This window comes from Camelus dromedarius, chromosome 5 (genome assembly GCF_036321535.1).
Source record: "Camelus dromedarius isolate mCamDro1 chromosome 5, mCamDro1.pat, whole genome shotgun sequence".
Taxonomy (NCBI): domain Eukaryota; kingdom Metazoa; phylum Chordata; class Mammalia; order Artiodactyla; family Camelidae; genus Camelus; species Camelus dromedarius.
Genome location: NC_087440.1, coordinates 93775966 through 93789680, shown reverse-complemented (window position 1 = coordinate 93789680; position 13715 = coordinate 93775966). Strand labels below are relative to the sequence as shown.

The 13715-nt window shown below is 56.9% G+C and overlaps 1 protein-coding gene across 3 annotated transcripts in view; it reads right to left on the bottom strand.

Annotated features, from left to right (window-relative positions):
• Positions 1 to 13715, bottom strand: part of PACS2 (phosphofurin acidic cluster sorting protein 2) — a 57703-nt gene that overhangs the window by 18407 nt on the left and 25581 nt on the right. For all 3 annotated transcript variants that reach the window (XM_031454478.2, XM_031454480.2, XM_031454483.2), the window contains exons 2-8: positions 8020 to 8107; positions 4999 to 5088; positions 3840 to 3965; positions 2676 to 2838; positions 2056 to 2129; positions 1616 to 1696; positions 333 to 392 (exon numbers count right to left, since the gene is read on the bottom strand). In XM_031454478.2, coding sequence (XP_031310338.1) covers positions 333 to 392; positions 1616 to 1696; positions 2056 to 2129; positions 2676 to 2838; positions 3840 to 3965; positions 4999 to 5088; positions 8020 to 8107 — 682 coding nt within the window. The remainder of the gene's footprint in view (positions 1 to 332; positions 393 to 1615; positions 1697 to 2055; positions 2130 to 2675; positions 2839 to 3839; positions 3966 to 4998; positions 5089 to 8019; positions 8108 to 13715) is intronic.

Below are 13715 nucleotides of genomic sequence, written 5' to 3'. Positions count from 1 at the left end.
TCAACTTATATAAAAAAAAAAAAAACAACGAAAAAACACAAACAGAAAAACCCGTGGTCACCCCCAGAGACAATGCTGGCCTTCCTCCAGGTCTGTTCATCAAGTTGTAATTCAGGCAACATAGTGGCACCTCCTGGGGCCCCTGCTGGCCCCTCAAGGGTCCCCGGGGTTGGGGGCACCACCATCACCCACTCTCTTGGGCAAGGACAGCGATGTTCAGAGGACCACGAGGACAGCAGCAGCAGAGCCAGGACCTCGCCCAGAACTGGCCTCCAGAGCCCTCCCCCGACACAGGACGCCGTGGGCCTTGAGTGGGGGGGGCACTCACTCACCTCATCGGAAACTTTAAACCTCCGCAGCAGAGCCACGACTTTCTGCTTGAAGTTTTGTTGCTGCAAGACAAGCAGAGCAGGGTCAGAACCCAAGCAGCTGCCTCCCCCAGGAAAGCATGGCAAGGCCGGCGCCCGGGCTGCTGCGGCCCCAGCTCAGACCCGCCGCGACGCTGGTGGACTCTCCTGTGGCTCTCAGCAGTTGAACAGCGGTAAGTGTTTTCATCAGCATTTGAACCTACAGCTGAGGCCAGACTTTAAGGAGGACCCAGGCGGAGCTGACAGCCCAGAGCTGGTGAGGGGAACCAGGTGGAGGGTGTGTGCCACATCTGTGGCTCTTCCAGAAGCCTCCGTGCACATGAGGCTGCCCGGCCCTTCCTCCCTGGGACTTGCTGGCAGGGGCTCAGTGAGAGCCCAAGCTCCACCTGGCCCCGGTGCCGCCCTGCACTGCAGAGGCTCAGCTCTGGCCACTGGCCGCTGACCAAGATGGTCACTCAGCCACCCTCAGAGGCTGACCCTACAAAGGGAGACCAACACTCCCCACTGCAGAAGCTGGGCACCCGGGTCCTGGAACTGAGGCTCAGACAGAGCTGCCCCAGCAGGTGTGGGCTGTGAACATGGCCCAGAACATGCACTGCACTCAACGTATCGGGACCACCCATGACTTCCCAGCACCGCCAGCCAGGGGCAAGGTTTTGGGGGCTTCCCTGGCCGCGCTCCGCCCTGGCCTGGCCTGAGGCCATGGCCCAGCACCGAGAGCTCTTCCAGGAGCCCTGGGTGCCCAGTGGTGGACATCCCATGATGGGCTGTGGCCCCTGCCTGGACTTGCCTCCTGGAGGATAAGCCCCTGAGGCCACCTGCCCAGAACAGAAACAGGGTGCAGGCCTCACACAGGGTGTGTCTGGGCCAAAAAGGCAGGGGCCTGGGCAATGAGGAGGCAGCCCACCTTGCCCACTGCCCTCTAGGCCTGTGGCACAGGGACGCCCCACCTGGCTCCCGCTTGCCAGTGAGGCTCTGACAATAGCCGGACGCCTCGCAACCCCTCCAGGGCAGGGCCATAGCCTGGAGTCTCCTGCCCTCACACAATATTTGGGGAAAGACTGGACCTCAGGAGAAGCCATAGAGCTGGGCTGCTGGGAACGGCACGGTACCCACTGTGACCCCAGGATGGGTGCCTCAGGTCCTGACCCACCCCTCCTGAGAGCTCAACTGGCCAGCGCCCCAGTGCCCCCACCCAGGCCCGCCCCCCCTCCCCCCCAGGGTTAGTAAAACCAGTTTCCACCGACCCTGGTCATGGACGTCGTTCTTACTAGCGATCGCCGCTGCTTCTTGGGTTTCCCCACATCAAAGTCGTCCTCGTCCAAATCCTGCAGAGATGTGCAGTGCCTGAGCCTGGGGCTGCCCGCATAGTGCCCCTGGGACCCCTCTCCCACCACCCATGGATGTGCGGCTTCCCTGGGCGGCTCAGGGAGGGGCTGGGCTCCCAGGCGCCCCAGCTGTCTGCTGACGCACTCCCAGCTCCGGGGACGGGGAACAGGGCACGGGGGACGGGGGACAGGGGAACGAGGCTCGGCACATGGGGGCCAGGCTCCCAGCCTCTCACGCCCCGTGCTGCGCTCCTGACGGTAGCTCTGGAGGGTCCTGGGCCCATCCACTGGGGGCTGCGCAGCTGCTGGGGGTCTAGGCAGGAGCCCTGAGGCCAGCGTGTCCCCCCGGCCCCGGTTACCTGCCCTTGCACGGCGTCGTCGCTGGCCTCCTGCTCAGAGGAGAAGCTCTCGTACTCCTCCTCGGAGTAGTTATCTGCGGAGCGAGCACATGGAATGGAGGGCTCCTTGAGGTTCCGGCCGGTGTCCCGGCAATGAGGGGTGCCCTCGTGATGGCCCCTGGTCGTGCAGGGAACCGCGACAGCCCAGCGGCCATGGGGACGGAGGCCAGATGGCCCTGGCAGGTGGACGGATGGGGGCGGAGGCGGCTGCAATTTGCCACCGCCACATGCCCACCCCCACCTCACGGTGGCCGCCACGGCCCTCCTTGCCCATCATGGGGGTCAGCCTGGGTCCTGTGCTGGACTGGGTCCCCATCTGCCCTTCCTCACCTCAGGGGACAGTGACAACTGTGGCGGAGGCGACAGCCCATGCCAGGACTGTGCCCAGACCCTGGAAGGCACTGTGGTCGACCCCAGACCTGATTACTGACGATGTCACAGTGTGAGGGCAGAGGCCTGGACACCGGAAGCCCGGAGAACAGCCCGCACTCCCTGACATCCCCTCCCTGACTTCTCAGCCTGCAGGATGGCAGCCAGGAGGTGGTATGCGTGGCAGAGACGCTGCCTGTCGCTGCACTCACCCGTGGACTTGGCCTTGGGGCCGGCCTGCATGGTGCTGTCCTCATGGTCAATGGGCTGGCTGGACAGGGAGAAGATCCAGATCTCGGCCACCTTGACTGAGGCCTCCTTGATGTCGCTGCAGAGGCCCAGCACCTGGCCACCCTCGGAAGGGTGCTGCATCACCTGCAGGCAGGGCATGGTTCTGGAAGCACACTGGAGCAGGGCCAGCGCCCCAGAACCCCCAACGCGCAGAGGCACATGTCAGGGTTTTTGACGGGCTTTTGTCAGTGCTGACTTAAGGGGCCACACCTCAGCGGGGCAAGCTCTGGAGCAGGGGGCAGGAGGTCAAGAGGAGACCCGGGAGAAGGTTGGATGGGTCCAGAGGGAGCACGCGGGGCTGAGCTGGTGAGGTCAGCGGCAGGCTCAGCCCCTAAGGACTGAGGGCTGTCGGAGGCGGGGGGGTGGTCGGCAGCAGCAGTGTGAGGTCGTGCTGTGGGCCAGCCCAGACCCTCGGGATTCCACTCTAGGGACCCGTGTCCAGGAGGGACCACAAAGGGCAAATGGGTGAGGACTCAGCTAGGCAGTGGGGTGTGGGTGTGGGTGGTGGGGCCGACCCTCTTGGAACCACAGTAGGAGCCCCAGGAACACCTACTCTTCTCTCTCCTTTACAGAGGAGGATGGAAGAGAAACTGGGCCTCTGGGCTGGGCTGGCGGCGCCCTGAAGGACAGAGCCTGCATGGCCAGTGAGGACAAAGCGGCACCTTTGAGCCTCCTCTGAGCCCAGTAACAGCCTGCAGGTAGGAAGCCCAGGGTGGCCAGAGCCCCTGGGCCAGTGGAGGGCACAGCCAGGGCCCAGTGGAGTCCAGGCCCCACCTGTTTGCACCACTCTGTGGTCCAAGGGCCAGGAGGCTTGGCTAAGGCCTGATCGCACCACAGAGAAACTCACACCCAGCTGCGCACTCCACGCACCCTGACTGCTCTGAGCGTCCCTCGAGGCAGAGGCAGCTGGGAGGGGCCGAGCCAGAGCACCAGGGCGCTTTTCCTGGGTGGGCAGGTGGGCAGTGAGGGCCTGAGGGGACACAGGAGGCGCTGGGGAAGGGCTGAGGGGCTCCAGGGGCAGCGTGGGGCAGGGCACCTGCAGGGACGCCCTTCCTGGGAGGGCAGAGAAGCGAGGTCTGGCTCACCTCGGCCATGTTGATGGAGCCAGCCGCCAGCGTCTTGTAGCCCAGGATGGTCCGGTTCTTATACCGCTTTCTTCGCTGCAGCATGATCTGAAGCTTGTTGCCTTCTCTTTTCAGGAAGTGGGGATACTGCAGGAGAAGGGGGGGTCACAGTCACGCAGACGGCCAGGCCCACCGACACTCATGAGGTCTCGCACGCCCTGGCATTGGTCCACATGAACAGCCACTAGTGGCAGTTGTGCGCCACGTGCGCAGGCCCTCCCCTGGGGAGGGGCCCACGTGCGTCTGCGGAAGTGCAGCAACTGCTCAGTGGCTCATCTGCTGGAAGTCCAGGGGGCAGTGACCACCCTGCACCCTCGCAACGTGGGGGCAAGGAGGAGGTGCCCCGGCCGGCGGCGCGCTGGCCAGGCCCCCCGCGTGGCAGGGCAGGGCCTTCAGACTGCACAAAGCAGACGTGCACAAGTTTTCCTTCAGGGTCACAAATAAAAACCTGCCCTCCGCCTTGACTGCGATGGTCATTACACACCTGTGCACCTTGGCCAAAACCCACGGAACCATAAACTTAAAAATGGTGACTTGTAGGTTTTGTAAATCATGCTCCAATAAACCTGACTCCCCCGACTCCCGCCCCAACAGAAGAAAAGTCAACACAAAACCCAGAAGCTGCTGCGGGTCAGGGCCGGCGTGAGGGGGCCTTGGGGAAGGGCGGGAGGTGGGCTGGCAGGGCCCCTAAGCCCTGTCCCGCACACCGAGGGCAAGGGAGGAGGCATTGAACGGGCCTGTAATGCACTGGTACTGAACAGAGGATTTCCCTCGAAAGCAAGCGTGTTAAGCAGGACCCTGCCGAGTCTAAGGAGCGCCCACCTCTCACTCAACGCTCCCCGGGAGCTGTTCCACACAGGCCGGGAGGCCCCGCCTGGCGGCCCCCGTTCACCGCCAGCACACCCCGAGCGCCTCCGCTTGCTCCTCCCCATGACCCAGCCTGACCGCTTGAGTCCTGGCCGCACTAGGCTTTCTGCCTCACGGCAACGCTGTGAAAACCCAACTCAAAGAGCCGGAGCGCACTCCCGACCCTCAGAAGGGAGCGGCGGCGCGGCGCAGGAGGGCGGGGCCGCGGCCGGACCGAGCCGGGGGCGGGGCGAGTCCCTCGGGGCCGGCCCACCTGGAGGGAGAATGTCAGCGCCAGGTCGGTTTCCACGTGTCCGCTGGGGGGCAGCACAATCTCGTGGGACCGCAGGATCCGTTTGGAGCCCTGGGACACAAGAAGACAGCGCCTGAGTCAGAGGAGGGCATCTCTAAGTGAAACAGCCAAGACGTCGGCCTGCGCAGACGGGCGGACGAAGAGCCACGGGTCGCGGGGCGGGACACGCAAGCACGTGTGGTTCCCTAAGGCACCGTGCGGAGAGTTACCAACAGTTTATTTAACACGTCCATATCCTTTGACGCACCACCACGTCCACCTCTGCGAATCTGTCCTAAGCAGTGAGAGATCACGATTAAGAGTGGTCACTGCCAAATTTACAGCAACTGTTGGACGGAAATGCAGCCAAGAGATGCAGGTGGTAACGATGGGATGTAGCAGGTGCGCAAGACGCCAAGCGTTCCTGCAAAAGTGAACGGTGAGGGGTGGCTGCCCCCCCAAGAGCAGAATGGGTCCAAAGGTCGCTAATTAAAGCAGGGCAGCACCATCATAGGGTAGGGAGAGGAGCAGACGCCCAGAAGTAGATCTGGAAAACACGTGCACACACGAAGACAAACTCAGTATGTAACAGTGAGCCTTCAGGTCGGCAGGAAAAGCCAATCACTGAATGTCTGTGATACATGAATAATAAATCATCTGGAGAAAACACCCAGGTCCCAACCTCAAACCTTACACCAAAATAAATTCAAATGGATTAAAAAAGTCATCATAGTATTGCACTAAATAACTGTCAGGACATGAACAAGCCTTGGAGGTGTGCTCAGTGTAGGAAGCTGGACGCAGGACAGACCCATGTCTGGGGGCACCACCAGGAGCTGGATTCACAGGTGGGAAGGAGAGCAGACAGTACCAGGCGGCTGTGATTGGGGGGTGTCAGGGTGACTCCTGAGGCACTTGACCAAGATGAGGGGTGCAGAGAAATGGGTGAGACAGGAGTTGGGTGTGGGCCCAGGAACAGACGTGGGAGCTGATGTGAGTGACGGGAAGGGATCCTCAGCACCATGCGGGCTGGCCCGTGTGGTGACGGGGTGAGGCTTCACAGGATGCCCTGCTGCAGAGGCCAGGCTGCTGCCCACTGGACGCGGGTGGTGCCGGCCCAAAGGCCTTGCTACCTGCGGCTGCTCCAGCATGGAGGGTGCCAAGGTGGCCCCTCCCGCCAGTCCTCCCCCTCCCTCTGCTTTCCTAGAGGGCAGGCACCCCCTGGGCCATTGCCCTTTGTCCCTCACAGCAGCTTCTTCCAAATCTCTTGCACATCTGATTCCACTCAGGTCAGGACCTGAACTGTCAGGTGAAGGAGGGTCCACACACAGAACGGAGGAGGGGCAGTACTGAACCTATGTACGTGCGTACATATATATGTAGTAGACTCACAAGAGCCTGGGGGCGGGGGTAGCTGGGGAGCCAGGAGCAGTGCTGAAAGACAGGGGACCCAGGCTGGAGAGGATGCCCATAGAGGAGCAGGCAAGGAGCCGCGGGTCTGCCTATGAGGACACTAGCGGGGAGTGGGAGCCAGGTGATGGGGCACTCGGGTGAGCTGGAGGGACGGGGCAGCTCCGAGGGGGCCTTGGACCCCCATCAGAGGCTGAGTTCTTGATGCAGGACCACAGAGATGGGCAGCTGGAGGAAGGAGGCCAGAGTGTGAGTGGGTCAGTCGTGTTGGAGGTCAGAGTCCAGGGATAGGTCAGCCACCTTGTTCAGAAGGCCCGGAGAGCTCTCGACATCCCTCCTCCCTGAGCCAGGAGGCCCAGAGCACAGCTGGTGCCACCCAGACCCCGGAGGGCCGGTTCTTGCGTGGGGCACCTTCTCGGACCCCGGGACACAACCTGACATGGCCAGGTTGATGCTGAGAACAGCAGCAGCTTGGGTGAGGAAAAGGATTTCTTCCGATCTCGGGTCAAAAGCATAATGCTTTCCAGGGGCGGGTGTGGCAAATGACTGGGAAAGACAGGCCTCGTGCCTCCTGGGCTCCAGTCTGAGCTCCCAGTTTGGAACAGAGCCTGGCTCCCGGCCTGACTCACGCTGGCTCTGAGCTGCTCCTGAAGGTCTAGCCAGGAAGCCCCAGTGACCCTGTGTCAGGAGCCAGGGGCTGGGTCTGGGGCACCTAAGCCAGGCCAAGGATGTGGGCTCCAGCAGCCTGGGCTTAAGGGGGAAACAGGACCTTCACCCTTGGTGCCAACGGCCTTGGGGTTCTAACAGGACAGGCACTGATACCCACTGCAATTCCGCCGCGGTGGCCACACCCAGGACAGTCCCACTTCCAGAAGCTGCTACACAGGCCACCTGTGAGCGGTGCTGGCGGGGAGCGCCTGCAGAGGTGGACCCTACACACGCCCACACCTGCAGGGGGCTGGCTACAAAGGGCCAAAGGAGGTGCTACCTGGCAGCCAAGGACTGAAGGCCACCTCCCATCCCCGGGAGCAGATGTGACCCCGGGGGCCCCCGAAAGGCCAAGGCAGCCCTAACAGCCAACAGGACCCTTCCTCCAGGGCTTGGGCGAAGGCAGCACTGAGGGCTGGGGACTGCTCTCCCCCGAGGATGGGTGGGGGAAGTGGGCTCCCCTGAAACAACTGACACTTGTTCAAAGGCAGAAAGGGACCCAAGAGGCCCAAGGGACACAGGGTATGATAGCATGGGAGTGAAAGGTGACACAGCTGGGCCGGGCCTGGGTGCTGGGCTGGTGGAGGGACGCCTTGTGTGGGGGGCATGTGCAGAGGTGCGCGGAGGGGCTGCCCAGGCTTCTGCGCTGAGAGGCCCGTCTGCGAGGGAGCTCAGCACACTCGATTTCCTCCCCGTCCTGGGACCCTGGGTGGCCTGCCCTTCATGGGGGACAAGACAGGAGGGTGGTTCCTTCCCCACCAGGGCATCTGAATCTGCCCCAGGCCGCCTGCACAGGTGAGGGTCCGGCGGCCGGGGCAACTGTGCCCCCTCTTTGTCTCCCGGCTGCCTGGCCCGACTCTAGGGCAGTGACAGGGGAACCCTCACCTGCATCTTGACGGCGATCACCACCGAGATGAGCTCCTTCTCCAGCTCCTTGAAGACCACCAGCTTCTTCAAGGTCAGGCTGCACAACCTGCAAAGGGCACAGATGGCTTCAGCAGCGACCAGGCCCTCGGGCCTCCTCACACTCGGGGAAGGCCGCCCCAGCAGCCCCAGCCCCAGCTGGACCTCAGGCTCTCTGCCCGCACCTCCCAGCAACTTGGTCACTCCTGGAGACTGGCCATCATGTCTCCCATGAGCCCGAGCCCAGGCCCAGCCAGGCTGGGAGCTGTCCTCAGGTCCCTGCACATGGGGGGCACTCATCAGCACACCTAGGCTATTGAACTGAGTGCCCCCTGCAGAGGGTCTGCAAGGGTGGGTCTCCCTCTTGTGAAGGTAGCTAGTGCGGGTCCACCGACAGGCAGGCAGGAGGGTGAGCAGGCAGGACACCTGACCACACACTGCGGAAGCCCCTAGGGACCAAGGGACCAACGTCCAGAGCGCTGCTCCCGACTGTGAGCTCACCGGCCTCCCACGGACCCCTACCCCAGGGCTCCACAATGGGCCCCGCCCCTCTTCTCCAGGGCCCCTCCCATCTACATAGCCCCTCCTACCTCAGCTCCAGGGCCCCGCCCACCCCAGCTGGACTTCTGGTCAGCCAGGCCTGCGGTGGCTCTGGGGCTGCTTGGATGACAATGGAGAGGTCATCTGCCCTCCACTGAGCCCAGAGGGGCCAGGAGACAGACTCAGGGGCTTCCCCTGGCAGCGAGGCACCCTGAGTGGACAGCGGGGGCAGCTCCAGGTTGGAGACAAACAGGGTGCACCCCTGACAGCCCCTAACACAGGCCAGCACCTCTCCCACACAGAGCCGCCCTCAGGGCCCCCAGCCCAGCCCCTCCACCCGTGGAGGCCCCGTGGTGCTGAGCAAACAAACTGTAGGGAAAAGGCTAGAGTTAACATTCACCGGGACAGACCACATCCTGGGCCGTAAAACAATGCTTCACAAGCACACACTTAAAGAAGTGAAATCATACAGTCTGTTCTCCTATGAAAATGGAGTTAACTATAAGCCAACACTAGAAAGACAGCTGGAAAACACCGGCTACTTGGGAAACTCAACAGCACACTGCTAAATCACCAATAGGCCGGAGAGGGAGGCCAGGAGGACGTTAGACGTATTCACGTATTTCATGTGAATGACGGTGAGACACAACATGTCAAGATCGGTGGGATGCGGCTAAAGCAGAACTGAGAGGAGAATCCACAACTCTAAATGCCTTTGTTAGGAGAGAAAGATGCTTTCAAGGATGTAATCTAAGCTCCACCTTAAAACATCAGGAAAAGAACAAATTAACCCAAGTGAGAAGGAAGGAAATACAGACGATGAAAGCAGAAACGGTGAAATTTAAAAAAATTAATAATTTAAATTAAATTTAATTAAAAATTTACAATTTAAAAAAATAATAAAACCAAAAACCGGTTCTTTGAGAAGAGCAACACAATTGATGCAGTAAAGAAAGAGGTGGAGGGGCGGGCAAAAACAACCAGTCTGAGGAATCAGAGAAGGACTATCACTGGGCACCTCACAGACATGCCAGAGCATGCTTCGGGGACTGCACACAGCTGCAGGCACATGTGTCTGAGAACTGAGAAGACATGTACCAACTTCCTGAAAGCCACAAACTGCCCAAACTCACCAGGATGAACTACAGCCTAGCCCATTAAAGAAACTGAATTAATAGTTAAAAAAACTTCTGAAAAAGGAAAACTCCAACTGAGTCCAACCAGGTATTAAAAGAAGAAATAACACCAGAATAACACCAGTTCTACAAAACATCTTCAGAAAACAAAAAAGGAAGGAGTACTTCTCAACTCATTTTAAGAGGTTAGCAAATACCCTGATACCAACACCGACACCAGACAAAAACAGTGCAAATAAAAGGAAACTACAGACTGGTATCCCCTTCTGAACACTCACATAAAAATCTTCAACAAGATACTAGCAAACTGAATCCAGACAAATATAAAAGGAATAATAAGTAACATGCCACAACCAAATGGGGTTTGTTTCAGGAATGCAAGGTTGGTTCAATATTTGAAATCAATCAGTTTAATTCACATCAACCGAGTAAGTAAGAAAAACCATAAAAATCTCAATGAATTCAGAAAAACTTCTGACAAACTTCAATATCCATTCGTGATGAAAAACTCTGGGTGAACCAGGAAAAAATGGGAACTTCCTCAACCTGGTAAAGAGCACGTGCAAAGGCCCTCAGGCAACACCAGGCTGGATGGTGAGGGTAGAATGTTGTCCCCTAAGATGGGAACCTGGCAAAGCGCACCCTTCACCACTGCAACACAGCGCAGCACTGACGGCTGCCCAGGGCAACAAGGCAAGAGAAGGAAGCAAAAGGAAGAGGGATTAGAAAGGACAGAATAAAGCTCTTCTTGTCTGCAGACAACACGATCATTTATGTAGAACATCCCACGGAACGTAGGAGAATGTGAGAACAGCTCCCAGAACTCATGGTCTTAGCAAGATTGTATGACACCATTGCAACAGATGAAAGGCAGTCACATTTTTATATACTAGCAATGAACAACTGAAGTCCATGCTTAAAAACCTTCCATTTATAACAGCCCCCAAAAACAAAAAAAGAAATACCTAAATCGAACAAAACAAATGCAGGAACACATGCTGGAAACTCCCCATGGCTGTTGCATGGAATCTGAGAAGATCTAAATAAACGGGGACATCATTTCTCCCAAAACCAGTTCTGCAGATTTAATGAAATCCCACTAAGACCTCTTTGCAGTTACCGGTAAGCTGACTTTTCGATTTATATGCAAAGGCAAAGGAACTAGAACAATCAAAACAACTTTGAAAAAAGGCAAAAATACACAAATGGGACCTAATTCAACTTAAAAGCTTTTGCGCAAAGGAAACCACTGACCAAACAAAAAGACAGTCCATGGAATGGGAGACTATATTTGCAAACAATATGACCGATCAGGGGTTGCTGCCCAAAATACACAAACAGCTCATACAACTCAAGATCAAACAAACAAACAAACAAACAAACAAACAACCCAATTAAAAAATGGTCAGGAGGCCTGAATAGACTATTTTTCCAAAGAAGACACACAGATGGCCAACAGGCACATGAAGAGAGGCTCAACGCGGATCATCAGGGAAATGCGAATGAAAACCACAAGGACACCTCACAGCTGTCAGAAGGGCTACTATCAAAAAGACGACAAATAACAGGTGCTGGTGAGGATGTGGAAAAGGGGACCCTCGTACACAGTTGGTGGGAATGTAAATTGGTGCTGCCACTATAGAGGTTCCTCAAAAAACTAAAAACAGAACTACCACATAGTCCAGCAGTCCCACCCTTGGGTGTGTGGGTGTGTATCAGCAAGAGATGGAAACACTGACTGGAAAAGACACCTGCACCCCGTGCTCACGGCAGCACTATTTACAGCAGCCGAGACACAGAAGCCGCCCAAGTGCCCATCGACAGAGGACTGGACAGAGAAGATATGGCGTGTACACGCGCGCACGCACGCACCGCGCACACACACAATGGAGTACTATTCAACCATAAATAAGAATGAAAAAACACCCTACATGGATGGACCTAGAAATAAGTCAAAGACAAAATACTCTATGTTACCACGTACATGTGGCATCTAAAAAATAAAACAAAACAGAAACAGACTTAGATATACAGAGAATAAACTTCCCTCACCAGTGGGCAGAGGGAAGAGGGAGGGAGGAGATGGGGCAGGGGATCAAGAGGGACAAACGACTACGACTGCGTATGAAATAGATGAGCTACAAGGACACGTTGTACAGCACAGGGAGCGGAGCCAGCAGATCATGATAACTCTAAGTGGAGCGCAACCTGTAAAACACTGCATCACTGTGTTGCACACCTGAAACTAACACAATGCTGTGAATCAACTATACTTCAATAGAAAAATAGTAATAATAACCTTGAAAATGGAGAACAAAGTCAGGTGGAGACCTCTCACCACCTGATACAGGGGCTCGTTACAGACCTGCAGTAATCACGACAGTGTGGTGTTGAAAAGGAAAGGCATATGGATTGACAGCCTAGAAAAAGAGTTTGATAAACTGGATGTCATCAAAATTTAAAACTTTGCTCTGTGAAAAACACTGTTAAGAGGGTAAGAAGACAAGCTAAGACTGGGAGAAAATACTTGCAAGTCACACATCTGACGAAGGGCTTTATCCAGAATGTGCAAAGAACTCTCAAAACTCAATAATGTGAAGGTAAACCAGTAAAAATGGGGAGAGGATCTGAACAGACACTTAGCCAAAAAAGGTATGTGGATAATAAACAAGCACACGAAAAGATGCTCAATGTTGTTAGTTATTAGGGAAATGCAGATTAAAGGCTCAACAAGATACCACACTCCCTTTACAAGGGCCGAGACAAGAGCCACACGCCCAGTGCTGGCAGGAGGCGGAGGGGCTGGGGCTGGGACCCCGACGCGCGGAGGCAGACTGACGGACGGACGGATGGCGCCCCGACCCCACTCCCCCGGGAGTCCATCCAAGGGGAAGGAAAAGCATAAACCCGCACAAAGACTCGGACATGAACATTCCCAGCAGCTGGGTTCACAAGCGCCCCAGACTGGAAACCTGGACAGACACTGGTCCGTCCCCACCCAGGAGCGCTGCTGGGCAAGGGGACCGAAGCATGGCCGCGTGCGCACGCAAGCAGGGACACGCGTGGACGCACAGGGACCACGCATGGTGCCGGGACAGAAGCCGGAGTAGAAGGTGGCCCCGCGTCTTCGCCCACTTCGTGTGTCTGGAAGGGGCCGCCGCAGGGCGCAAGGCGAGCCCGGCAGGGGAGGTGACGGCCCAGGGACACCGCAGGGGTGGGCTCTGGGTGCAGCCGCCCAGCGCTCCCACCTGACTGAGCTGCAGACAGGAAAGGGGCCAGGTCGAGTTCTCCCGTGTGTAAGCTTTTCTTTTCTTTCTGACTGAAGTGTCGTCAGTTTGCAGTGTTGTGTCAGGTTCTGGTGCTCAGCACAACGTTTCAGTCACACACGCACACACAGACTCACCTTCATGCTTTCTCATTACAGATCACTACAAGATAGTGAATATAGTTCCCCGTACTCTACAGAAATTTGTTTTTTAATCTGTTTTATATTTAGTAGTTAGTATCTGCAAATCTCAAACTCCCAATTTATCCCTTCCCACCCTCCTGTATGTAAGTGTTTTAAAGCATCTTTTCAAAAGTGCAAAAAACCCAGAAGACCTGGGGCTAGACCCACCGACGGCAAACCGCATCTACAGCCATTTGTGGGTTCTTCTTCTTTTTCTTTCCCTTCTTGGTGTTCTAAAGGATGTTCAAGTTGGTGCCATTTGTGCCAACGTTAGAAGAGTGAAAAGGCTCGTCTGCGTTCAGAACCTGAGCCAGATCAACAGAACACACGTTATTTGCTTTTTCTCCAAGGTTGTTTCTGAGGGATAGGCCCAAGGGCTGGATCACGGAAAGCTAAGGACATTTACTGCACAACGCATGGCCCTTAAGGAAACTGTGAATAAACACACCAACCGCACCCCCCCCCCCCGAAACAGTGATTCATCCCTGACCTGGACTGTTATTCTGTAAAACAGCCTGTAATCGTAGCAGATTCAGCAGTGACACAGACGGAAG